This window comes from Poromitra crassiceps (genome assembly GCF_964638095.1).
Source record: "Poromitra crassiceps genome assembly, chromosome: 6".
Taxonomy (NCBI): domain Eukaryota; kingdom Metazoa; phylum Chordata; class Actinopteri; order Beryciformes; family Melamphaidae; genus Poromitra; species Poromitra crassiceps.
The window spans coordinates 17,225,674-17,253,139 of NC_139627.1; the positions used below are offsets into that span (position 1 = coordinate 17,225,674).

Sequence of the window (27,466 nt, forward strand, 5' to 3'; positions counted from 1 at the left end):
ACAGAACGAAATGACAGCTAAACTCATTCAACAGCAACGCTCCATGTCCTTACCAACCAGAGAGATACCCGTATTTGTTGGAGACCCTCTACAATACAGGAATTTCATTAAGGCATTTGAGCATGGCATTGAAGCGAAGGCAGAGCAAGCAGATTGCTTATATTTTTTGGAGCAATACACAAGAGGTCAGCCAAGAGAACTGGTGAGGAGCTGTCAACACCTGGCTCCTGACAGAGGTTATCTCTTGGCTAAAGATCTCTTAAAGGAACATTTTGGAAATCAATATAAGATTGCGGCAACTTACATTGAGAAAGCTCTGGCTTGGCCGTCTGTGAAATCTGAGGATGTTAGGGCGCTACAATCATTTTCTCTGTTTTTACGAAGCTGTTGCAATATGATGGAGGAGATTCAGTACGTCCAGGAGCTTGATATGCCTACCAACATGAGAATGATAATGACAAAGCTGCCATTTAAGCTCAGAGAGAAATGGAGAACGGCGGCGCATGAGGTGTTGGAGAAGTACAACCGAAGAGCCGCGTTTAAGGACCTCGTTAAATTCGTGGAACGCGAGGTGAAGATTGCGTCTGACCCACTCTTTGGAGACATACAGGACATACCAGTTGGGTCAGCTGGACGAAAGAACAATACCGCCTTCAAGACTCCGCCCATGTTCAGCAGAGCTAAAGGCAACAGTTTTGCTACTACAGCTACACCGGTTGACTCTAACCAGAACTTCAGGGATGTGTACTCTGTTCCACAGGGGCATGAAGTCATGGAGGAAACGTCGCACCATGTGTGTGTGTGTTGCTCGCGGAGTCACACTTTGGACGAGTGTCCGCGGCTGAACGGAAAGAGCCATCAGGATAAAATTCTCTTCCTGCAGGAGAAGGGGATTTGTTTTGGCTGTCTGGGGGTAGGACATGTAAACAGGAATTGTGACAGACGTTTAATTTGCAAAGTTTGTGGGCGAAACCATCCCAGTGTGCTCCATATTAATAGGGCAAGGACCAGCACGGACAATGAAAGGTCCAATGAAACGCATGTCACTCCAGACTCGGCAGGTATGTGTGGTCATACAGGGGCCGGAAAGTATAATTGCTCTCTGTCCATTTTACCGGTCCAGGTTAAATCCACAAAGGGAGACAAAACGTTGCTAACATATGCCTTTCTCGATCCTGGCAGTTCAGCCACGTTTTGCTCCGAGCACCTCATGCACGAGTTGAATGTAACAGGTATAAAAACAAATCTCCTGTTAAGTACTATGGGACAGGAAAGGGTGGTGTCAACTAATGTTTTGAGGGGTTTAGAAGTGTCTGGTCTGGATAATAACATCTTTTACAGTCTTCCTGATGTTCTCACCCAAAGAAAAATGCCTGTGACCACTAGCAACATTGTCACACAGAAAGAGCTGGACAAATGGTCATACCTCTCGAATGTACAGATACCCCGCATAAATGCGAATGTTGATTTGTTGATTGGTACCAATGCCCCCAAGGTACTGGAACCCTGGGAGGTAGTCAACAGCCGGGGAAATGGTCCATATGCCATGAGGACTGTACTTGGTTGGGTCGTCAATGGTCCCATCCGAGAAGCGGATGACAGTAGTCCGAAGACAGGTCTTCCTGTGGCTGGTGTTAATAGGATCTCTGTATGTAAATTGGGGAGAGGGCCTGGGGCCACTGAACAGCCAGGCTTCAGTGGGGAGAGGGGAAGTGAGGGCGACCCAGGGCCCAGAGGTGAAGTGGGACCGAAAGGGACCGCGGGGACTTTTGGTAATGATGGTTCCATAGGAGAGCAAGGTGCACCAGGTGACTCAGGACTGCCTGGGTCAGATGGATACGCAGGAATTCCTGGATTGAAGGGAGGCTCAGGTCACGGTGGCAATAAAGGAGGCGGTGGCCAGAGCGGAGTAAAGGGCGATTGTGGTCTGAGGGGGCCATCGGGGGACAAGCCTCACATCCCACGTCAGATCATCGCTGACATGAAGGGAACCAAGGGAGACGATGGAACCCCAGGGGAACAAGGCTTCACCGGATCCAGAGGCACTAAGGGGGACCCCGGTGTGCCGGGATTCGGTGGGACTCACGGTCATCCTGGAAGCCCCAGCAGAGAGAAGGGGCTCCATGGAAACGCAGGTGCAGAAGGACTTCCGGGGACTAAAGGGATGCCAGGCATAACCGGGAATCGTGGAATAAGTGGCTTCATAGGGATGCATGGCAACCGGGGAATTAAAGGAAGCCCAGGGGCCTATGGCGTTTCAGGAGATCTAGGACGGAAGGGATTCAAAGGTGAGAAAGGTCCTACCATAGACCTTCCTGGATCTACAGAGGGGAGCTTGGTTTCCCAGGGTTGCACGGCAGCAAAGGATTGAAAGGAGATGGAGACAGGTTCAGTACATCACAGATCTTTTTTGGAAAAGATGGGTACAGGAGTACCTCCCGTTGCTCCAGGAACGGCAGAAGTGGAATCAAACAAAAATAAGTTTTGTTCCAGGAGACATTGTCGTTGTCGTTGACGCTACAGCTCCTCGTGGCTCGTGGTTAATTGGCAGAATTCTGGAAACCTTCCCAGACAAGAAAGGCCTGGTGCGCTCTGTGCGTCTCAAGACAAAGACGAACATATTAGAAAGACCTGTGACTAAACTTTGTCTGTTGCAGGAGGCTACAGGGTCTGAAGGTTGAAGGTCAAATTGCGACCCGTGATTCAAACAGGGTCATGGTTTCTTGATGCACACGTAATGGCTCTTCTGTGAAGTTGAATGTAATTGTTATGCCTCCCGCCATTAAAGGCCGGCTTTACCGTGGGGAATATGAATATATATTAAATCTCACGCCCCTAAGGTTTTCGAATCCGTTGAAATTTTTGAAATTGGTTGTTTCCCGCCAGAGATATCACCAGAAATCCACTCTGTGTGGAGGGGGGGGTGGTGGAGGGGAGGGGCGGGTGAGGGGACCCGAAATACTACATTTCCCACAATGCACTGGGCTCGCGTGGCCTTCGTTTTCATGCCCACCCCTCAGGCATTTGGCTGATATCAAACTCCAGTAGGTGGCGGTAATGCACATATATGTTTGCCAACCGCCATAAAACTCAAAGAAGAAGAAGAAGAAGAAGGCTTCGACAATAAAAGATACAAAGAAGAAGAAATAAATCGAAAATAAAATTGCCTCCAAATTGCACCAAATGTAAACGGTAGTATATATGTCGGGAGATGTCTTCATAAAAAAAAATTCATGCATTTTAAGGCATTTTCGTAGGAGTTACGCGCATCTGATGTTGTAACTATTTTCTGTAAAAATGTGTAAAAATGGGTACATTGCTCAGCGTTGATTTCGTTACTTCAACTCACCTACTACTAGATGTAAAATTTGACGAGCTTTCCAATGCCGCCAGTCTCGTGTCTTTTGGTGCTTCCGTTCCAGAGATATGGTCTCTTGGCAAGGAGCTATGGAAAGCTAACCTAGCTACAGTATGCTATGCGGGTGGACAAGATGGCTGCCTTTTGCTTTTCGTCGAGAGCTCTGAAGGGGCGTGGAGGACCTCTAGAGGCGGGACCATGGCTCACAAGACTGTAGTTCATAGGCGCTCGAGTTCCGCAAGCGGGGAGGGAAGCCGGGTGACGCGTAACGCGTCATCCGGCTTCCCTAAAAATGTGAGAGATGCCTGATAGGTCAGGCAGTGAAGCTCCAATTTCAAAATATTTCAACGGATTCTAAAACCTTAGGGGCGTGAGATTGATATATATTCATATTCCCCACGGTAAAGCCGTCCTTTAACAATTAGGGGCCGGTGTGTAAGAGCCAAATATGTGTGAAGTTGGTGTAATGCCCTTTTTTGATGGCTCTGTGGTGGTGGGTGGAGTCTGGGGGAAGGTGGCCGGCCTACAATTACAGGTCTGGCAGTAATCACACTCAGGTGCGTTGGTTTTGCTATCGAATGCTGGAAGCAAACAGTTTTTGACCGTCATCATTTGTGCAGATGGTTTTGTAGCCTTAGATCCGTTATTATTTTATTTGTGCAAGTTATGTGTCCTACACAAGTGCATGATTGTTTATCGTTACACGGACGAAGGTGAAAATAAACACCATACCAACACGTATTCCTGTATGAGCTGTGAATTACTCACATCACCAGCTGCGTTAGGAGACGCGTCAGCTACACGCTAAATCCGATAGCAGCCACCCCTCAACGGCGTAGGTTTGTTTTGATTTTTAGGAGTCAACTCGACCTTACATTTTCTATCACGCTTACCTTTTTTAAAATCTAAAGTTCAATTGTCTACCTGACCCTGGGTCTGTGGGGGTCCAACCTAGGTCCAGTGTAGCACCAAGTGGCTACAGAAGGTTTTGTGTCTCTAACTTTCTCAGTGGATCTCTCTAGTTCGGTGTCTCTCTCTGGTTCTGTCTCTCTCTGGTTCTGTCTCTCTCTGGTTCTGTCTCTCTCTGGTTCTGTCTCTCTCTAGTTCTGTCTCTCTCTGGTTCTGTCTCTCTCTGGTTCTGTCTCTCTCTAGTTCGGTGTCTCTCTCTGGTTCTGTCTCTATCTCGTTCTCTGTGGACCTCCCTGTACCGAGCTGATGCTGTAGCGTAGCTCAGCTTGTTTCTCAAGATTTCAAGTGACGGTGACGTGACTTGGAACAGAAAATAGTCACCTGGAAATGTTCTTTAACGTGCGGATATTTGGCTGGCGCTTATGGAAAACCCTGCATGACACGTACGTGTTTTACGCTGTTTGGGTCAGAAACATGCTATTGCGGAGGAATGCAGAAGTTCTACGGTTGAGAAGATGTAGTAGTTACCTCACATCAGTGCTTTTCTTTGCTTCTGTGCCGCGGCTACTCTCTGCTTCTCCAAACTGGAAGCGCACCAACCTACTGTAGGTAATACCCTGACTATCACACCTCATACAACCCCACGTCAAATAATCCAAACTACAGAAGCCCTTTAACCACCTCAGAAATCCCTCGCCAGTCACTGTGTTTCTTACCGTACAGCCAGATATCCCCTGACACACATCTCCATGAACCATTTGAATGGCGTAGCCTCCATCTTGCCCCCCATGATCATCACCATCTCATCTGTCAGCTTGATGTCGGGCTCCCAGCCTAGATTGCCGCCTGGGGAACTCTCGAACATGAAGCCAAAGTCTGGTGTGAGAAAATGCATACAAACATGAACGCACCATTATCCTGAGTATTTGTGATGGTTGTTGATGGCTCTAGAATATCATTTATAGGATCTCTCTTCAATGTTATTCATTATTTTAACTCATTCGCCGCCACAGTTGAAAATAAAAAGTCACCAGCCACCGCCAGGGTTTGTGAGCATTTTCAGTGATTTTCCATGACCCACAAAATATTTTCTTCTATGACTATTTAAACACAGAATATCACAAAAGACAGAACAAAGCCTCTACTTTCATGGGGAAAAAAGTTTGTTTCTCCGTTCTTCCGTTCTTTAGTTATCGACACATGAATGTGGCTTGTTTTCACTGACACCGTGTGTCTCTCACCAGAAAGCTGAGAAAAGGGCCTTTTTGTGCAGCAAAGCGTGCGGGGGCGTTTTGAATGTTCCAGAGAGAGTCTGTAATTCAGACCATTAACATTTGTCATCTTCCAAAGAAAAGATCAATTGTGATGTCATCGGTGATGATGGCATCAGTGGTGATGGCATCTGTGATGTCACTCGAGCAGTTGTGATGTCATCGGTGATGATTTCATCACCAGTGTTTACAGAACATGAGAACGGAGGCTACACCTCCAACAGAAAGGCAGCTAGCTATGTGTTACCTGTGACAAAAGGTGAACCATGGATTTCCTCACTCTTTTCGCTGTCTATGTCACAGTGGTGCTGACATGCATAGCTCTGGTCTGCAGATACTCAGGCCAGCAGCAAACCCCCGTTAGTTTACTCTTCAACCACAGAGCAAAGGTAACGGCGCCATTTACGCCGAAATGGCTTCAGAGGTTTTCACAGTGGACCTTGCACAGGCTGTTTCATCAAAGGAACAACTTGTTCATCTACCTGCACATGGTGCTGGAGGGCGCCGTGTATGCAGAGTTCACCTACGAGGTGTTCGGCTACTGCAAGGAGACGGACACCACTCTGACCAGCCTGTCTGGGCCTTACGTCCTGCTGGCCTTCAAGTCTCTCCTCTTCTACCTCTGCATCAAGAGAGATCCAGGCACGGTGACGAAGGAGCGGGTCGCCGGCCAGCTGCAGATTTACCCGTACGACCGGAGGATGTTTCACCCCGGAGTCTCCTGTCCCACCTGCCGGCTGCTCAAACCCGCTCGCTCCAAACACTGCAGCGTGTGCAACAGGTGCGTCCAGCGTTTTGACCACCACTGTGTCTGGGTGAACAACTGCATCGGGGCCCTGAACACGCACTACTTCCTGCTGTACCTGTTCAGCATGTGCGCCATGGCGGGGGACATGGCCCTGCTGACGGGGGACATGCTGCTCCAGGCCGTGCTGCGTTCAGGGCTCCTGAGGGCCAGCTACATCGACGAGCAGGGCCAGCAGCAGCAGGCAGGGACTCTGTTCGTCATACAGCACCTGTTCCTGACTTTCCCCCGGGTTGTCTACATGCTGGGCTTCCTGGTCTTCCTCTTCTTCCTGCTGGCGGGTTACACGCTCTTCCACTCCTACCTGCTGCTGGCCAACCAGACCTCTAATGAGTGGCATAAAACAGCCACAGACCACCTCTGCAGCCCGGCGCCCCACTGCTCAACGACACACTACTACAGCAGAGGGATCGTCCAAAACCTGCGAGAGATTTTCTTCCCTCCACGACCCGTTAAAAAAAAGGACAACTGACAAATACTGCCTGTATTGCATTATGCTACATTCAGGTCATGTTGGATTTACCAACCAGGAAAACAGTCAATACCAGGTTCCTAGTGGTAATTACAAGTAGGGATTTGTAAAAACACAGGGCCCTATCATCGCAAAAGCGGCAAGTTAGAGTTTGCGCTCGTTTAACGCTGCGCACAATGCAAATTGGGGGCGTGCACAAGCGCATTTATATTCTCCCTGCCGCGCTATTACTTACTTACTTATTATTTAATGTTGACGGACCCAAGGAAGAATAGCTGCAGCTTTGCTGTAACTAATGGGGATCCTAATAAACAATAAACAATAAACAATATTACCTCTATGCCTGTTATAATTGGCCACATGCCAAACCAGGCGTTTCCACGCAGAACGCGGGGCGTAGATGGCATTCTCCGATCGTCAGCATGTGCGCAATTACTTTGCGCTAAGAGCTTTGAAAAGCACCTCTTACGCGCAAAAATACCCCGCTGCGCGCTTGAGCACACCATAATCTCCGCGCTGCACAGCGCAGAAATGTCATTATGCACGGATGACATGGCCCTTGCTGTTATATGAGAGTGTGTAGTGTACCTATGTGGATGACATGGCCCTTGCTGTTATATGAGAGTGTGTAGCGTACCTATGTGGATGACATGGCCCTTGCTGTTATATGAGAGTGTGTAGCGTACCTATGTGGATGACATGGCCCTTGCTGTTATATGAGAGTGTGTAGCGTACCTATGTGGATGAGATGGCCCTTGCTGTTATATGAGAGTGTGTAGCGTACCTATGTGGATGAGATGGCCCTTGCTGTTATATGAGAGTGTGTAGCGTACCTATGTGGATGAGATGGCCCTTGCTGTTATATGAGAGTGTGTAGCGTACCTATGTGGATGAGATGGCCCTTGCTGTTATATGAGAGTGTGTAGCGTACCTATGTGGATGACATGGCCCTTGCTGTTATATGAGTGTGTAGCGTACCTATGTGGATGACATGGCCCTTGCTGTTATATGAGAGTGTGTAGCGTACCTATGTGGATGAGATGGCCCTTGCTGTTATATGAGAGTGTGTAGCGTACCTATGTGGATGACATGGCCCTTGCTGTTATATGAGAGTGTGTAGCGTACCTATGTGGATGAGATGGCCCTTGCTGTTATATGAGAGTGTGTAGCGTACCTATGTGGATGAGATGGCCCTTGCTGTTATATGAGAGTGTGTAGCGTACCTATGTGGATGAGATGGCCCTTGCTGTTATATGAGAGTGTGTAGCGTACCTATGTGGATGACATGGCCCTTGCTGTTATATGAGAGTGTGTAGCGTACCTATGTGGATGACATGGCCCTTGCTGTTATATGAGAGTGTGTAGCGTACCTATGTGGATGAGATGGCCCTTGCTGTTATATGAGAGTGTGTAGCGTACCTATGTGGATGACATGGCCCTTGCTGTTATATGAGAGTGTGTAGCGTACCTATGTGGATGACATGGCCCTTGCTGTTATATGAGAGTGTGTAGCGTACCTATGTGGATGAGATGGCCCTTGCTGTTATATGAGAGTGTGTAGCGTACCTATGTGGATGAGATGGCCCTTGCTGTTATATGAGAGTGTGTAGCGTACCTATGTGGATGAGATGGCCCTTGCTGTTATATGAGAGTGTGTAGCGTACCTATGTGGATGACATGGCCCTTGCTGTTATATGAGAGTGTGTAGCGTACCTATGTGGATGAGATGGCCCTTGCTGTTATATGAGAGTGTGTAGCGTACCTATGTGGATGACATGGCCCTTGCTGTTATATGAGAGTGTGTAGCGTACCTATGTGGATGACATGGCCCTTGCTGTTATATGAGAGTGTGTAGCGTACCTATGTGGATGAGATGGCCCTTGCTGTTATATGAGAGTGTGTAGCGTACCTATGTGGATGAGATGGCCCTTGCTGTTATATGAGAGTGTGTAGCGTACCTATGTGGATGAGATGGCCCTTGCTGTTATATGAGAGTGTGTAGCGTACCTATGTGGATGAGATGGCCCTTGCTGTCCAGCATGATGTTGCCATTGTGTCGATCTTTGATCTGCAGCAAGAACAGCAGAAGGCTGTAGGCCGCCATGCTGCGGATGAAGTTATAGCGTGCCTGTGGAAAGGTGGTGGGGAATAGCAGAGTACCATGTAGAAAGAGCAGGGAAACGTCACAGTGTAAGAGCCCTCACTTTGGCATTTGGGCAACATTGTAAGGAATACTCAAAGGTTAACATGTTAAGGATTTCGGGGGTTAAACTCCACACCTTCTGGAAGGCCAGGGTGGACTCATCTCCATACTGGTTCCGGAAGTAATCGTACATCCCAAAGTCCGTCTGACGGCCAAGTTGGTCACGGGACTTGCAGTCTGGGATGCACTCGATCACGCCGCACTGAGGAAGAGAGGAGCGGTCCACAAACATCTGATTATTAACGTCAGGGTATCATGTGACCAAAACAATCACAATCATGTACCAATATATTTCATCATGTACTGTTTTCACTCAAGTATCTGAAGTCTGTTTAATATCACTTTTAAGTGATTTTCTTCCAATCCCTGTCAATAGATGATATCGTACCTATTTTTGAGATGTTTTGTCTGTGTCGGTATAGTCATATACTCAATATTAACCCTTTATTAACCCTTGCTGTACCTTCAGATACATGTAAAAAAAGTGCAGGCCGTGTACTCAAAGCTCTTATTCTTCCATATATCAGCTAATACTGATTCTGTGACGTATTTCCAGGACATAACGTTTGGAGTTTGACTTGACCATTGAAAAGTGGCACGAGGGACGTGGATGTGTTGATATTGGTTGAAATTGCTTCATACAAGCTGAAGTAAGCACATCACATATTTAGTTTTACAGGAAGAAAACATGATTGAATTTTTATATAAAAATCCAAAGATTTGTGTGTGTGTGTGTGTGTGTGTGTGTGTGTGTGTGTGTGTGTGTGTGTGTGCATATATTGCTAAATAGGTGCACTAATATGACCGGGGATGTGATCTAAAAGAGTTAAAAAAAGGCATTTTTAATTTCAGCTCGACTTTTAAAGGTTTCCCACTTCTTGTTTGTGACTAAGTTTGTAAGTTAGTGTTTCATATGCTTAACGTATTTATGAAATGTGATACCTAGCTTTCCTAAATACTGGTATGTATGAATTTATGTATAAAAATGCTGGTAAACACCGGAAATTGGTGTTGGTTCAGGGGTTTAACGGGGCAGAGCGGTCTTACCCCAGGGGCGGTGGCCACCACTCTGTAGGGGAAGACGAACAGATCCAGGCCCACCAGCTGGAAGATGTTCTTAAAGAGGCCAATGATCTGCAGAGCGAGCATATCCTAGAAAGAGGGAGGGCACAAGATTACAAGATTACAAGATTCAGCTGTGAGTATAATGTCCCAGTAAATGTGGTTGGTGCGAGTGAAGCAAGGTGCGCTACCTGTCTACAGTCGTCTCCCACTTTAAAGATGGCGGCCTGCCAGCAGACCCGGCGTAATCCATCTGCGCTCTCCTCTCCGTCTTCCAGAGAGTCCGAGGGGCAGCGGAGACCCTCCTTCTCCAGCTCGCTCACTCCGCAGCGCTTCACTTTAAACTTGGCCAGGTAGGGCGCCTTGGCAGCACTGTGTGAGCACAGATATCAAACACATCACATATACTATGGATAGCTTTGGGTCATTTTGCAAATGTCAGTGGCATGTCAGAAGCATAAAACACAAATAAAAACCCGTCTTTACCTCTGCATGGGTGTTCCAGACTTAAAACACAAATTAAAAACCCATCTTTACCTCTGCATGGGTGTTCCAGACTTAAAACACAAATTAAAAACCCATCTTTACCTCTGCATGGGTGTTCAAGACTTAAAACACAAATTAAAAACCCATCTTTACCTCTGCATGGGTGTTCAAGACTTAAAACACAAATTAAAAACCCATCTTTACCTCTGCATGGGTGTTCCAGACTTAAAACACAAATTAAAAACCCATCTTTACCTCTGCATGGGTGTTCCAGACTTAAAACACAAATTAAAAACCCATCTTTACCTCTGCATGGGTGTTCAAGACTTAAAACACAAATTAAAAACCCATCTTTACCTCTGCATGGGTGTTCAAGACTTAAAACACAAATTAAAAACCCATCTTTACCTCTGCATGGGTGTTCCAGACTTAAAACACAAATTAAAAACCCATCTTTACCTCTGCATGGGTGTTCCAGACTTAAAACACAAATTAAAAACCCATCTTTACCTCTGCATGGGTGTTCAAGACTTAAAACACAAATTAAAAACCCATCTTTACCTCTGCATGGGTGTTCAAGACTTAAAACACAAATTAAAAACCCATCTTTACCTCTGCATGGGTGTTCAAGACTTAAAACACAAATTAAAAACCCATCTTTACCTCTGCATGGGTGTTCAAGACTTAAAACACAAATTAAAAACCCATCTTTACCTCTGCATGGGTGTTCCAGACTTAAAACACAAATTAAAACCCCATCTTTACCTCTGCATGGGTGTTCCAGACTTAAAACACAAATTAAAAACCCATCTTTACCTCTGCATGGGTGTTCAAGACTTAAAACACAAATTAAAAACCCATCTTTACCTCTGCATGGGTGTTCCAGACTTAATCTGTCTTTACCTCTGCATGGGTGTTCCAGAATTAATCTGTCATTACCTCTGAATGGGTGTTCCAGACTTAATCTGTCTTTACCTCTGCCTGGGTGTTCCAGACTTAATCTGTCTTTACCTCTGAATGGGTGTTCCAGACTTAATCTGTCTTTACCTCTGCCTGGGTGTTCCAGACTTAATCTGTCATTACCTCTGAATGGGTGTTCCAGACTTAATCTGTCTTTACCTCTGCCTGGGTGTTCCAGACTTAATCTGTCTTTACCTCTGCCTGGGTGTTCCAGACTTAATCTGTCTTTACCTCTGCATGGGTGTTCCAGACTTAATCTGTCATTACCTCTGAATGGGTGTTCCAGACTTAATCTGTTATTACCTCTGAATGGGTGTTCCAGACTTAATCTGTCTTTACCTCTGAATGGGTGTTCCAGACTTAATCTGTTATTACCTCTGAATGGGTGTTCCAGACTTAATCTGTCTTTACCTCTGAATGGGTGTTCCAGACTTAATCTGTTATTACCTCTGAATGGGTGTTCCAGACTTAATCTGTCTTTACCTCTGAATGGGTGTTCCAGACTTAATCTGTCTTTACCTCTGAATGGGTGTTCCAGACTTAATCTGTCTTTACCTCTGAATGGGTGTTCCAGACTTAATCTGTCTTTACCTCTGAATGGGTGTTCCAGACTTAATCTGTTATTACCTCTGAATGGGTGTTCCAGACTTAATCTGTCTTTACCTCTGAAATCCCTGCTGAAAAAACCAGCATAGACCAGCATGAATTTCTTGCTGGTCTATGCTGGTTTATGCTGGTTAGTGCTGGTCTGATGCTGGTCTATGCTGGTTAGTGCTGGTCTGATGCTGGTGGACCAGCATTACCTTGCTGGTCCACCAGCTAACGCTTGCTGGTGAAGCTGGTAAACTACCATGGCCTTGCTGGTGAAGTTGCTGGACCAGCATGGTGAAGCTGGTGGACCAGCATGGTGAAGCTGGTGGACCAGCATGGTGAAGCTGGTAAAGCTGGTGGACCAGCATGGTCATGCTGATGAAGCTGGTGGACCAGCATGGTGAAGCGAGTGGACCAGCATGGTGAAGCTGGTGGACCTGCATGGTGAAGCTGGTGGACCAGCATGGTCATGCTGATGAAGCTGGTGGACCAGCATGGTCATGCTGATGAAGCTGGTGGACCAGCATGGTGAAGCTGGTGAAGTTGCTGGACCAGCATGGTGAAGCTGGTGGACCAACATGGTTGTGCTGGGGATTGCTTGACCAGCATGGTCATGAATGGAAATTACCTCCTCTGTACCCTGCTGGTCCATGGCATGGATTTAATTTTAACTTTCGTGTCCTGTCCAGGCCAAGCCCAGGTCCCTTTTTGGGGTGTTTTACAAAAGTTAATTGTGTTAGTGTGTGTTAGAGAAGCAAATGAAAATGTAATTAATGTAATGAGAATATAATTAGGCCTATCAAAATCTTGGGGACAATTTTTGCCCCTTGATCATGTTTTTTGGTGCATTCTGAGATTTATTAGAGCATATTTGGCCTTGCCCCTGGCTAATTTCCTACACTGGATCATACCATGAAAACGTACAGTAAGGGGTAGACATCACCTTTTCTGTCATCATGTTTGGTTCAGGAGATTTGATGCAAAAATAATTAGGTTATAGTGGAAAGTAAAATGGCAAAGTCGCCATGGCAACCATGAGGAAAACATCTAAAAGCAAAAGTTTTATTGGATGGGGGACCCTGGCACAAAATTGGGGGTCTGTGGTATAGTTTAGGGGACCTTGATGTGAAAAAGTTTGGGAAACAATCTGGCCCATCACCCATCCCCTATGGGTTATAGGGTGGGTTATATTAGCCTGGGTAAACCCAGCCTCCACGTGACCTGCTCTCAGACCTGCTCTCAGTCACTACGAGAGCAGAGCAGGTCTGAGAGCAGGTCACGTGGAGGCTTGGTTTACCCAGGCTAGGGTTATATGCCTTCTTTTTTATATTTTGTATTGTCTTCTGGCCTCCATTGACAGCTTGCCAGATAAAATAAATGGTACAGGGCCAAGTTATAACATAAGCAACAAATAACGCAACACACAAGAAAAAAGTTTTAACCATGCCCAACAAAACACCTTACAGGGTAACAGGCTAATATAACACAATACAAGAGGCTAATGCAATTCTATATCAAGCATAGTCCTTTAAAATAACATTACACATGAATGTATTATTATTATTATTATTATTATTATTATTATTATTATTATTATTATTACCTTTATTGTTATTGTTATTATTATTATTATTATTATTATTATTATTATTGTTGTTGTTGTTGTCGTCATTATTATTACTATTATTACTTTCAAGCTATGTTATGTTTTCTACTGTAACAGAGGCTTTAATTAAACTCTAGGTGGCCGTGGGTCAGACTCATTTCTGAGGCCAGTTTTCCCATACAGAGGGTATGCACGTGATGTCACAGGCAGAAGTCACTGCATGGTCACGCCCACTGAGTGACAGCAAGACATGATTTTGAATGCAGTAATCAGCCTAGATTAATGACACCTACTGCTCCAAACAACAGAGAACCTGCTGAATGTTTTGCCCATAGGTTTTAGGTTTTGCCAGTCCCGATTGAGGGGGCATGTTCCAGTGGGAAAGTGACGTCCGTGCTGCATACCCTCCATTCAATTGGAACTATTTTATGGAACTGAGTATCACTACGCCTCTGATATGCTGCGCGAGACCATCTCCAAACTTTCGCACGGCTGGACCTGTCTGCACCATTTGTCAATTGTCAGTACAGCACTCACTGCTCCGGTCTTCAAATAAACTCCAGAAACAACGAACCGGCGGCTTGAAGCAGATTATTTGTGGAGGTGAGTGAAGTAGGCTTAACTTGTGTGTTATTTACTACGACAGAAAGAGGATATTTTGGTTTAGTATTTTGGTTCAGCTGTCAATCAAATCTTCATTACAGGATCATTTTCTCTTCCAAATGAAGGCGAAAATGGCGCCTAGTGCCTGTCATCTGGCAGAGTTTCTAGCCCATAAACTAACTACTAACTTGAGCAATTATGCAAACTAAATCAAACGGTAATGTCTAAGAATGCAAAGAAATGTAACTGGCTCGTTAAAACACGCATTCCAGGAATATTATTTACATTTATAACGATAATGGCGCGCGCCTCCGAGCCTGACAGCCTCCCTGGCTGTCAGGGGTCGTCTCTCGGAGATTCCAGGCGGGCGGGCAGCACCTATGAATCGGATTGTCCGCTCGCCCCGCACGAAGCAGCTGGCTCCCTGGTACTCTGCGGATCCCACTCGTGTAGCATGACAACAGGCTGAATCCCACTGCATTTGCGGGTGGAACACGCCAGGATTGGCCAATCCCAAAGCCAGTCCTCAGAATTGTCAAATCAAATCATCGACACGTATATGGTCCGCCTCTCAATTCGTTTTCAGTGTCTGACGCTCGCGCTGGTGCATTCCGTTCCGGTTCACTTCGACTTTAATGGTGGAGCTGATTTAATTACTGTATAAATATGAAAACAGGGGGAAAGCTCTACCTTACCTGGTATTTGTGATGTGTAAAGTAAAGCTAGAGAAACTGACCCAGACCTTTTTCGTTGGGTTTCACTTTTCAATTGTGCAAATATTACAGTCACTAAACTGTTTCCCTGTAATGCTCTGTAGATCTTGGATGTAACCATATTGAGATTTCCATCTCTTTTTCAAGTGGGCCCTGCTCGCACTCACACACACATTAAGGGGTTAAGGGCCTTGCTCAAGGGCACCTCAGTGGTGGTAATGAGGGAGGGGCAAGTGCTGCTTTTCACACATGCTTTTCTAATTGACACTGTCTCTTTGTCTATATACTGTGTGTGTGCAGGTTTTCGATGAGATATCATACATTGAGGGAGAAACAGCCAGTGGGGGACACACATTAATCTGTTAAGTAAGTTGAGAACTTTTCTTTTCTCCAAAAACCTATTCCTGTGGTCCTCTAGGCCTACTTGCTTTTTATCCTTTCTGGAAAGGATTTTATTTTATTTTATTTTATTTTTATTTTTTGTGTGTGCTTTGAGCACCACAACATGGCCGGTGTCTCCAAAACTCAGCAACTCACACCAAAACGATCTAGATGGACATATCCTGTGGGTGGCTGTAGTTTTAATTAAAGGTGACTGGCTTGTTAAATAAATGATTTGTGCACATAGCTGATGCCATGATCCCATGGAACCTAATGCATGTGTCACTGCATTTGGACTCTTATTTACCAAATTGTAATGTGTCTGGAATGGATGAGCTGTTTTACCAGGTTCCAAGGTGGATCAGAAAGGTGCGATTTAACGCCCCCACTTACAGTATCTGACTTATCAACTTCAAGATGAATTTTAAAATGTGTTGGGAACTTGGGACCAATCGGGCTGTGAGCCAGAAAGGTCTTTGTACAGCTAGACCCTGGGCAGACAGTACAGTGAAATAATTTTTAAAGTAGCTCATGCGTCACTTTTGTGTAGCACTTTTTCAAATGGCAGTTGAAATATTGACCAAAGAACAGTGTTACTCTGCCACTAATTTATCTCGGTTTGCTTTTCAGTTTGATACAAAGAATGGCTCCAGAACCAAAACCTGGGTGAAGCAGATGTGGAAGCTCGAGTGGGGAAGCCTGGATGCTACATCACAGAGAAAATAATGGACATAAACAAACAAGCAAAGAATAGCACTTGAAGGGACACTCCACCGAAAAACAATGCTGATTTATTTTGCACATAATCTCACACATATCCAAAAACTGTAAACCGTTTTGCAGGCATTCATTTAGTTTGACAGTTATTGAGAGTTGATTTAAGTTGTGATTTGTGAATGACATCACTGGTCCATGACTGAACTCAAATCAACTCTCAATAACTGAAATTAATTAATTACGGTAAATGAATGCCTGCAAAACATTGTTTTTTTCCATAAAGTTTTTAGGATTGTGAGATTTTGTGCAAAATAAATCTGCATTGTTTTTCAGTGGAATGCTCTACTTCTGATTTGACTTAAGGCCTTTGCTCCTCAAGGGAGCATAGGCTATTGACAAAATGTCGGTGGTTGGCAGTTCTTCCCTGTTCTCCCCAATTGAGCCTGCTCCCAGACATTTCTGCCTGCACACCTCTTCTCCAGCTGTTCCTGGGGTGACCTCTTTTCTTGTCGGGTGATGTTGCCTGTTTGTTGTGTTATTGTTAATTAGTCAGTAGTTTTATTATTTAATTGAGTTTAATTGTAATGAGTCTTTAATTGCCTTCAGCACATTAATTGAGTTGAGTCACACTTTTACTTTTAATACTTTTGACATAAAGACAGGTACAGGCTGACTGTTCAGGTGCACTGCTGTATGTGCGGTTCTCTCTCCCACTCCCTCTCTGTGTTGCTTTTATTTAATAAATAATTATATTGTTATGTAAACCTGAAATAGTCTTCATTTAACTAGTTCAAGAAAGATTACTTTTGTGATGTTTATCTGGTCTGACTACTCTCAGCATGGGGTGCTGGTTAACAAGCATTCAACCATAGACCAGCATGTTGTGTTTTGACACCAGAATAGCTGGTGTATGCTGGTCACACCAGCACAGCAGCATAGGTGTACTGGTGTATGCTTCCCATGCTGGTCACAAGACCAGCATATGTGACCAGCATCCCATGCTGGTCACACCACCAGCATACCAGCATCATCACATGCTGGTCACACCACCAGCATCATTGCATGCTGGTCACACCACCAGCATCCCATGCTGGTCACACCACCAGCATCCCATGCTGGTCACACCACCAGCATCCCATGCTGGGATGCTGGGACACACATGCTGGGACACCAGCATAACTTGTTGTGTTTTCAAAACACAACAAATTTACCAGCATCCCAGCATGCGATGCTGGGATGCTGGTACACCAGCATAAAAAGCTATGCTGGTGCATGCTGGTTTTTTCAGCAGGGGTGTTCCAGACTTAATCTGTCTTTACCTCTGAATGGGTGTTCCAGACTTAATCTGTCTTTACCTCTGAATGGGTGTTCCAGACTTAATCTGTTATTACCTCTGAATGGGTGTTCCAGACTTAATCTGTCTTTACCTCTGAATGGGTGTTCCAGACTTAATCTGTCTTTACCTCTGCATGGGTGTTCCAGACTTAATCTGTCTTTACCTCTGAATGGGTGTTCCAGACTTAATCTGTCTTTACCTCTGCATGGGTGTTCCAGAGTAATCTGTCATTACCTCTGAATGCGTATTCCAGACTTAATGTGTCTTTACCTCTGCATGGGCGTTCCAGACTTGTAGTCGATGTCAAGGACTATAGCTTCAGGGTTACTTGGTAGGTAGCAGCCTATGACAACGCCAAGAGTAGACAGACATTAGGTTGTGCTAAGTGGACTTCTTTTTTTTTTATAGCAGGAACAATGGAAATCAGTAAAGAAATCAGAAAATTCAGACATCATAGATCAGAAAATAAATTACTATTTTGCCTGTAGCATGGTTGTTATGAGAATCTCAACTAGGGAATGAATATACTGTATACAGTATATCTCCTGTGACTACTTTTTGGGAGTAGCCGATGACTACTAAAATGCAGTAGTCGTGAATACCCTAATAGGTTTTTATCAACCTTTAGAGACACTTCAACCTGTTACGGAAATGTACGTTACCTGGCTGGACTTTGATATCTGACAGGGCTTTAAGACATGCCCTTTTTCTCTCATCCCCCTTTGGAACTGGCCTGAAAAACAAAAATAAATCCAAGTGTACATACATTAAGTTATGCTCAGAGATATTTCTTTATTTCTGGACTTGTCAAAATGTGGAAGATTGGCAGCAGAACACTCTGAAACAAAACCTGCCACTGAGCAGGAGCTTTTGTACAGCTCAGCTAATGGATTTACTTGATAATGGCAGACACATTGGTGATCTTGTTGAAGAAGTCAAACTCTCTCTGGTAGAAGTCCTTGGCCGGACCAGATAGAGAGCCTGTGATCTCCTCCACCATCTGCTCCAACAGATCCCCGATGTCAGCTATGCACAAACGTTAAAGGACACCAAGAATGATATAAGTGTGATTACATGAAGTTAACTGGGCTTAATTAAGATTTTAACTAACTATATATATACATATACACACACACACACACACACACACACACACACACACACACACACACACACACAGACACACAGACACACACACACACACACACACACACACACACACACACACACACACACACACACACACACACACACACACACACACACACACACACACACACACAGAGTGTATGTATATTCCTGCCAGGCAGATGTACATACAGTTCATATCTTTTTTTAATAGTTATCAAATAAATCCAATCCAGTCCAGCAAAGGGAATGATTATGCTTGATTTATGCATGAAATTGCAATTTTAGACACACAGTGAAAAACTCATAGGCTCACTTGTCTTAAGTTAATATTGAATCACAATGGCATATACTGTATCGGAGTGCATGGTGCGTTTCGCCATTGTGCTTCATCAGGTTTACTCATTGGATGAGCTTTTCAGTGAAAGGAATAAAAAGACTCAATTTCTGTCAAATAAGTCTACAAACCATATTAAAGCGGCCATTATCTGAATCTAACTACACACATGGATTGGCCATGTGCAAAAACACCGAACAAACACTTACAGGTTGAGGTGATGTCAACTCTGGTGAAACTCGCCTGGACAAAGCTGGTGAAACTCCGCTCCTCACATTACCGTGTACCATGTGAGAGAGAGAGAGAGAGAGAGAGAGAGAAAGAGAGAGACTCACGATCTTTGTGGTGTCCCTCTTCATCCAGGTAGATGTTGGTCTTCATGTTCCAGATGAACTGGTGGGCCAGCAGCTGAGACTTCTGGGCGGCCCACAGGATGTACTCTCTCACATAACCCATCTGAGCAGGACAGAGCAGCACAGTTCAACAGAGCGACTGGCTCATATTCACCTGTTTGTTAAACTCAGTAAAACAGCGTGAAGAGGACAGTTATAGAGACACTGCATGAAATAGGCCACGCCCATCACGGGGGAAAAGCTCCGTTCATTTCCACACACCAGCGTCATTTTCCTTGAATTAAACATAGCTAAAAGCTGTTGTGTGGTGGGCTGCGCAGACAACACATGTAAAAAATCGCCAGTTAAAGTTTTTCGTACTCCCGAGCAAAACAAGGAAGCCATTGAGAATTGGCGAGAAGAAAATGTGGATCTAGCTGTCCAGAAGTAAGTTGGAGTGTTCATCTTCTGTATATACGATATTTTTGTGCAACACACAACCATGCACGCGACATAGGAGAACGCCAGGATTGGAGGGGGGGTTTCTGTTTTCCCCCGTTTTAGGCGTGGCTTCTGAATGATGACCCACTCCGCAGTGTCTCTATGTTGTTGTTTTTTTTTAGCTGTGATCAGAAGAAGCTAGTTCAGGTTGGACAGTCGGCCCGTCCCAAAAGTCTCAGTCATCGATATGTATTGATCCATTGATCTATTGATTGGCTGTATTGATCCTGAAGCTGCATTGTGTTGTGCATTTGTATATGTTTATATATGTTGATCCACACATTTAATTTAATATTCCTGATTGGCTTTACTTTGATGATGATTATCTACGGTAGTTCTCCTGATCCCAAAGTTGCACTGAGCTGTTTAATCAATACCAGCTGCAACAGTAAGGCTGGTATTGTTTTCACCTTGTGACTTTGTGCGTGTGTGTGTGTGTGTGTGTGTGTGTGTGTGTGTGTGTGTGTGTCATCAAGGCCAAATGTAGTCCGGAGACACCTATTGCAGCGGGAACTACCACAGAAGCCGCTTTGAGTACTTTGCCACGATCGCGTCAAAACCGTGCAAGATGCGGTCATGACACTTTACAGGTGTGTAGCCGACATCAAAATGAAGGTGGAGTTTGAAAATGGGCGTGACCTGAGCAAGGGGGCTTTACACCTCTGGCCCACATTCGTTTTAAGTCACAGACATCGCGGCCGGTGCGATCCCATCGCAAGATGGTCTCTAGTTTATATCTATGAATGCCTAAGTTGCACTGACAAGAGTGATGCTCGTCAGAGTCAGGAGCGAGTATCCTATAGAGACACTGCGGAGCGCGTCATCATTCAGAAACCACGCCCAAAACGGGGGAAAACACAAACTCCCGTCCAATCCTGGCGTTCTCCTATGTCGCGTGCATGGTCGGGTCTTGCACAAAAAGATCGTATATACAGAAGATGAACACTCCAACTTACTTCATTGACAGCAACATCCACATTTTTCTTCTCGCCAATTCTCAATGGCTTCCTTGTTTTCCTCGGGAGTACAAAAAAACTTTAACTGGCGATTTTTTACATTTGTTGTCTGCGCAGCCCACCACACAACAGCTTTTAGCTATGTTTAATTCAAGGAAAATGACGCTGGTGTGTGGAAATGAACGGAGCTTTTCCCCCGTGATGGCCGTGGCCTATTTCATGCAGTGTCTCTATAGATAGGCCCTCCTCCTTTCCTGACGGACTGTTCTTTCTTTGTTTATTTGTACTCATTCCTAATGGGCTCTCAGGAGAAGTTCCAGTCCAGTGATGGCTTGTCGGATTCAGGAAAGAGAGAGTTTCCTATTGATTGGTGACTCCCACTTTCCTGATTGGCCATTTTTCATTGTCTATTCTATCTATTGATCCCAAAGTTGTACTAATGATACATGATCAACTCAGAATACAGGACTGCAGGAAAATGACAAATGTATCCTACAGGTGAATTAAACGAAAAAAGAAAAGGAAAAAAGATGAGGCAAAGGTGAATTATTCCCTGTAACCAATAAGCTATGATTAGGCTTTTCTATGTGGTTTCACAGAGCCAAACAATTTGTAACTTATTCTGAATGATGTGGTTGTTTTCCTTCATCTTTACCGTGTGTTTCATGACATTACAGTGAAGGCAGAGTTGATGACTGACGGATAAAAAAAAACAAGTGAACATTCACCTTATCATAACGGAGAGCCTGCACGATCTGAGGAATATAGAACAGGATTGCATCCTAAAGAACAGGGGGGGAAAAAGCTTCTTGTTAAGACAGCAGAGAATTAAAACAACGTATGGCTGAAGCTGCACCTTCTCTATAAAAGTGTTAAAATAGTGTTGTTGTTACAGCACAAAGCCAAGAACCTACAATTCCCTCTCAAATGCCAGTATAGAAAAATGTGTATGTGTGTGACTCACTGGAGGAAAGGAGCGTAGCACCTTAACCCCATACTGAGCTGTGAGAGGATGAGGAGGGTACATGCTGCTGAAGTAAGACAGACCGGTGGGCGGGTCCGCTGGAGCCCAACACAAGATATGGCTCAACTCAGGCGAATCAGCGTCAATAGTGTGCCAGGTCACCAGGAACTAGGCAGCGAGGAGAGAACGGGTCAGAATTCCCAAACGTATTCTCTGAGAAAGAGAGAGAGAGGGAGAGAGAGAGAGAGAGAGAGAGAGAGAGAGAGGGGGGGGGGGGGGAGTTGTCTTACCTTGACAGCCTCAGGTACATCGCTGACAGCTCCAGGGTCCAGCCTCACCAGCCTGGTCACTTCTAACACAATGGCCTCATTCTTAAACCTGGCAACAGTGGGACAAAAATACACAGTACTATTACATTTTGTCATGTGCTTCAAACATAGTCTGCATTGTGTGTTATTCTGTGGGTAGACATATACTACTGTAATGTAGTCTCAACGCCAGACGCAGGATACACTATGTTACCGCATGCTGCAGATCTCTCTCTGCGTCTGGGACACTCCTCTCACCAAACTGGACACGAATACTTGGCCAGTGGTGGATTCAGCATTCACCAATCAGTAACGACTTTGCGATCAGGAAGGCCCACCCACCCTGAGGCCGCCCATCTAACTGGCTCCTGCAACATCGAGCATTTCAAACCACTCTCTCATTGGTGCTACAACCTGTCACTCATTCAGTTTCAAACCCCTAGACCCGCCCTCAACTACCAGCTGTGGCTGTGAAGTGGCACAGACTAATTTATGAATTGTGCGGAGCACAGGGATTCAACATGATTATTTGAATCTGGGGAGAGACTACCTGTAATGCTACTTCATGTGCAGTGCAGGACAGGCTAAGAAATTAACCTTTTTCCACTAATATTTGTTTTATTTGAAATAATAATATCACATAAAATGAGTGACAATCAGACATATTCTACTGCTTCAGGCAGCATGTTTGGTTGTTTTCACATCATAAACCAGTCTATTTTTCTTGCCCAGAATGTAATCCTAGAATGAATCTCCTGCTCATAGTCTCTTACTATGGTGGCCCATGAGGGACAGTAGTCACATTCGCAAGTGAAAGTAAGTGAAACCCTATTATCTACTCACTCCCATGCCGATGGAATGATGGGTGAAGTTTTTTAGTCCTGGAGTTTCACAACAAAACACCATTGCATAATTATCCTAAACAATTTAAGTGGATGGTGACCAACTTTCAAATGGGGAAAAAAAGAGAAAAAAAAGAAAAGAAAAGAAAAAGCCTCCATACTGCTCACCTGGCATAATTCAAGTCTCCTCAAGCCCAGAGATGACAGGTTGACTTGAAAATATGTAATTTTTTTTATACCCACAGGGTGTAGAAGATGAGATATTTTAAAGTCAACTTGGCATCTCAGGGCTTGTGGAAACTTGGATTACGCCAGGTGAGCAGAATGGAAGCATTTTATGATTTCTTTGTTTTTTAACTTTTGAAAGTTGGTTGCCATCCACTTCAATTGTTTAGGAGAAATATGCAATAGTTTTTTGCTGTGAAACAGTGGTGGAATAAAGACAACTTCACCAGTCCTTCCATTGGCATGGGGGTGAGTAGATAATGACTGAAATGTCCATTTATCATTTTATGAACTTTCGTACCCCCCTATTAAGTTCTCACGCAGGTGTGGGAGAGCGGGAGATCGAGAGTGCAAGTGAGTGTGGTTCAGAGAGAGCGAGAGAGAAACCTGCTCGGTAGCTGCATAGCCAGGTAAGGTGCTATACTCCAGGCCAGGTTGACGTTGTCCTTCCATTGTTTCTCAGTCAGACTAATGTATTTGGACCTCCAGTTGGCGATGCTGGTCTCCACCGACTGCTCTGTGGCGATGGCCAGTTCCTGAGTGGAAAGCGGGTTGTACCACGTCGTCAGACGCTCGATCTCACTGGCCTGGAGACATACATACACACAGAGTAGAGAGCATGAAGTGGGACTGAAGAGAAATCTCGAACTTGCTCTAACCGAGCGAGGAGCCAAACAACTCACCAGCAAGGCCAGCAGCAAAGTCCTGCGTTTCATGTAGTATTTGTGAAGCTGGGTCCCTCTGTTGCTCTTCTTAGACATGCCTAGGAGTGGGAGACAGAGGCATGGTCAAACCTCTGTATGGGCTTACGAGCTTCTGGGTGGCACGGTGGCTCAGTGGTTAGCACTGTCGCCTCACAGCAAGAAGGTTGTGGGTTCGAATCTCCACCCCGGTCCTTTCTGTGTGGAGTTTGCATGTGCTCCCCATGTTTGTGTGGGTTTCCTCCGGGTGCTCTGGGTTCCTCCCACAGTTGAAAGATATGCTGTGTTTGTGTAGTATCGCAAAATGTGTAGTATGTATATGATGTATGTAACCTATGTTGTGTGTAGATACTGTGATAGTAGTATATGACTGTGATGATGCTATGTGAAGCCCTCTGAGACATGCTTGTGTCATAAGGGGCTATAAACATAAGTGAACTGAACTTCTCGCTCTATTGTTATTGCAGTTTTCATGTGATACCTGACTTCCTGGATGCAGTGGACATGGTGCTGGACAGTGGGTAGGTGTTGTGTTTTCATGTGATACCTGACTTCCTGGATGCAGTGGACATGGTGCTGGACAGTGGGTAGGTGTTGTGTTTTCATGTGATACCTGACTTCCTGGATGCAGTGGACATGGTGCTGGTCAGTGGGTAGGTGTTGTGTTTTCATGTGATACCTGACTTCCTGGATGCAGTGGACATGGTGCTGGACAGTGGGTAGGTGTTGTGTTTTCATGTGATACCTGACTTCCTGGATGCAGTGGACATGGTGCTGGACAGTGGGTAGGTGTTGTGTTTTCATGTGATACCTGACTTCCTGGATGCAGTGGACATGGTGCTGGACAGTGGGTAGGTGTTGTGTTTTCATGTGATACCTGACTTCCTGGATGCAGTGGACATGGTGCTGGTCAGTGGGTAGGTGTTGTGTTTTCATGTGATACCTGACTTCCTGGATGCAGTGGACATGGTGCTGGACAGTGGGTAGGTGTTGTGTTTTCATGTGATACCTGACTTCCTGGATGCAGTGGACATGCCGCTGGTCAGTGGGTAGGTGTTGTGTTTTCATGTGATACCTGACTTCCTGGATGCAGTGGACATGGTGCTGGTCAGTGGGTAGGTGTTGTGTTTTCATGTGATACCTGACTTCCTGGATGCAGTGGACATGCCGCTGGTCAGTGGGTAGGTGTTGTGTTTTCATGTGATACCTGACTTCTTGGATGCAGTGGACATGCCGCTGGTCAGTGGGTAGGTGTTGTGTTTTCATGTGATACCTGACTTCCTGGATGCAGTGGACATGGTGCTGGTCAGTGGGTAGGTGTTGTGTTTTCATGTGATACCTGACTTCCTGGATGCAGTGGACATGGTGCTGGTCAGTGGGTAGGTGTTGTGTTTTCATGTGATACCTGACTTCCTGGATGCAGTGGACATGGTGCTGGTCAGTGGGTAGGTGTTGTGTTTTCATGTGATACCTGACTTCCTGGATGCAGTGGACATGGTGCTGGTCAGTGGGTAGGTGTTGTGTTTTCATGTGATACCTGACTTCCTGGATGCAGTGGACATGCCGCTGGTCAGTGGGTAGGTGTTGTGTTTTCATGTGATACCTGACTTCTTGGATGCAGTGGACATGCCGCTGGTCAGTGGGTAGGTGTTGTGTTTTCATGTGATACCTGACTTGCTGGATGCAGTGGACATGGTGCTGGTCAGTGGGTAGGTGTTGTGTTTTCATGTGATACCTGACTTCCTGGATGCAGTTGACATGGTGCTGGTCAGTGGGTAGGTGTTGTGTTTTCATGTGATACCTGACTTGCTGGATGCAGTGGACATGGTGCTGGTCAGTGGGTAGGTGTTGTGTTTTCATGTGATACCTGACTTCCTGGATGCAGTGGACATGGTGCTGGTCAGTGGGTAGGTGTTGTGTTTTCATGTGATACCTGACTTCCTGGATGCAGTGGACATGGTGCTGGTCAGTGGGTAGGTGTTGTGTTTTCATGTGATACCTGACTTCCTGGATGCAGTGGACATGCCGCTGGTCAGTGGGTAGGTGTTGTGTTTTCATGTGATACCTGACTTCTTGGATGCAGTGGACATGCCGCTGGTCAGTGGGTAGGTGTTGTGTTTTCATGTGATACCTGACTTCTTGGATGCAGTGGACATGGTGCTGGTCAGTGGGTAGGTGTTGTGTTTTCATGTGATACCTGACTTCCTGGATGCAGTGGACATGGTGCTGGTCAGTGGGTAGGTGTTGTGTTTTCATGTGATACCTGACTTCCTGGATGCAGTGGACATGGTGCTGGTCAGTGGGTAGGTGTTGTGTTTTCATGTGATACCTGACTTCTTGGATGCAGTGGACATGCCGCTGGTCAGTGGGTAGGTGTTGTGTTTTCATGTGATACCTGACTTCCTGGATGCAGTGGACATGCCGCTGGTCAGTGGGTAGGTGTTGTGTTTTCATGTGATACCTGACTTCTTGGATGCAGTGGACATGCCGCTGGACAGTGGGTAGGTGTTGTGTTTTCATGTGATACCTGACTTCTTGGATGCAGTGGACATGCCGCTGGACAGTGGGTAGGTGTTGTGTTTTCATGTGATACCTGACTTCTTGGATGCAGTGGACATGCCGCTGGACAGTGGGTAGGTGTTGTGTTTTCATGTGATACCTGACTTCCTGGATGCAGTGGACATGCCGCTGGACAGTGGGTAGGTGTTGTGTTTTCATGTGATACCTGACTTCTTGGATGCAGTGGACATGCCGCTGGACAGTGGGTAGGTGTTGTGTTTTCATGTGATACCTGACTTCTTGGATGCAGTGGACATGCCGCTGGTCAGTGGGTAGGTGTTGTGTTTTCATGTGATACCTGACTTCTTGGATGCAGTGGACATGCCGCTGGACAGTGGGTAGGTGTTGTGTTTTCATGTGATACCTGACTTCCTGGATGCAGTGGACATGGTGCTGGTCAGTGGGTAGGTGTTGTGTTTTCATGTGATACCTGACTTCCTGGATGCAGTGGACATGCCGCTGGTCAGTGGGTAGGTGTTGTGTTTTCATGTGATACCTGACTTCTTGGATGCAGTGGACATGGTGCTGGTCAGTGGGTAGGTGTTGTGTTTTCATGTGATACCTGACTTCTTGGATGCAGTGGACATGCCGCTGGTCAGTGGGTAGGTGTTGTGTTTTCATGTGATACCTGACTTCCTGGATGCAGTGGACATGGTGCTGGACAGTGGGTAGGTGTTGTGTTTTCATGTGATACCTGACTTCCTGGATGCAGTGGACATGGTGCTGGACAGTGGGTAGGTGTTGTGTTTTCATGTGATACCTGACTTCTTGGATGCAGTGGACATGGTGCTGGTCAGTGGGTAGGTGTTGTGTTTTCATGTGATACCTGACTTCCTGGATGCAGTGGACATGCCGCTGGTCAGTGGGTAGGTGTTGTGTTTTCATGTGATACCTGACTTCTTGGATGCAGTGGACATGCCGCTGGTCAGTGGGTAGGTGTTGTGTTTTCATGTGATACCTGACTTCTTGGATGCAGTGGACATGCCGCTGGTCAGTGGGTAGGTGTTGTGTTTTCATGTGATACCTGACTTCTTGGATGCAGTGGACATGGTGCTGGTCAGTGGGTAGGTGTTGTGTTTTCATGTGATACCTGACTTCCTGGATGCAGTGGACATGCCGCTGGTCAGTGGGTAGGTGTTG

General features: G+C 45.6%; 2 protein-coding genes across 4 annotated transcripts in view; one reads left to right on the forward strand and one right to left on the reverse strand.

Moving 5' to 3' along the window:
• The window catches only part of pi4kaa (phosphatidylinositol 4-kinase, catalytic, alpha a), a 69,260-nt gene that overhangs the window by 14,046 nt on the left and 27,748 nt on the right, over window positions 1-27,466 (reverse strand). For all 3 annotated transcript variants that reach the window (XM_083638978.1, XM_083638979.1, XM_083638977.1), the window contains exons 37-50: window positions 23,750-23,829; window positions 23,454-23,653; window positions 21,982-22,069; window positions 21,692-21,859; window positions 21,456-21,509; window positions 19,274-19,394; window positions 18,370-18,499; window positions 18,136-18,206; window positions 17,744-17,816; window positions 10,272-10,452; window positions 10,066-10,170; window positions 9,095-9,220; window positions 8,823-8,943; window positions 4,984-5,143 (exon numbers count right to left, since the gene is read on the reverse strand). In XM_083638978.1, the coding sequence (XP_083495104.1) occupies window positions 4,984-5,143; window positions 8,823-8,943; window positions 9,095-9,220; window positions 10,066-10,170; window positions 10,272-10,452; window positions 17,744-17,816; window positions 18,136-18,206; window positions 18,370-18,499; window positions 19,274-19,394; window positions 21,456-21,509; window positions 21,692-21,859; window positions 21,982-22,069; window positions 23,454-23,653; window positions 23,750-23,829 (1,678 nt within the window). The remainder of the gene's footprint in view (window positions 1-4,983; window positions 5,144-8,822; window positions 8,944-9,094; window positions 9,221-10,065; window positions 10,171-10,271; window positions 10,453-17,743; window positions 17,817-18,135; window positions 18,207-18,369; window positions 18,500-19,273; window positions 19,395-21,455; window positions 21,510-21,691; window positions 21,860-21,981; window positions 22,070-23,453; window positions 23,654-23,749; window positions 23,830-27,466) is intronic.
• Window positions 5,805-6,815, forward strand: LOC310778351 (palmitoyltransferase ZDHHC4-like; the record flags this gene model as incomplete). Its single annotated transcript, XM_083638749.1, has 1 exon — window positions 5,805-6,815. The coding sequence occupies one exon, from the start codon at window positions 5,805-5,807 to the stop codon at window positions 6,813-6,815; it is 1,011 nt and encodes a 336-aa protein (XP_083494875.1).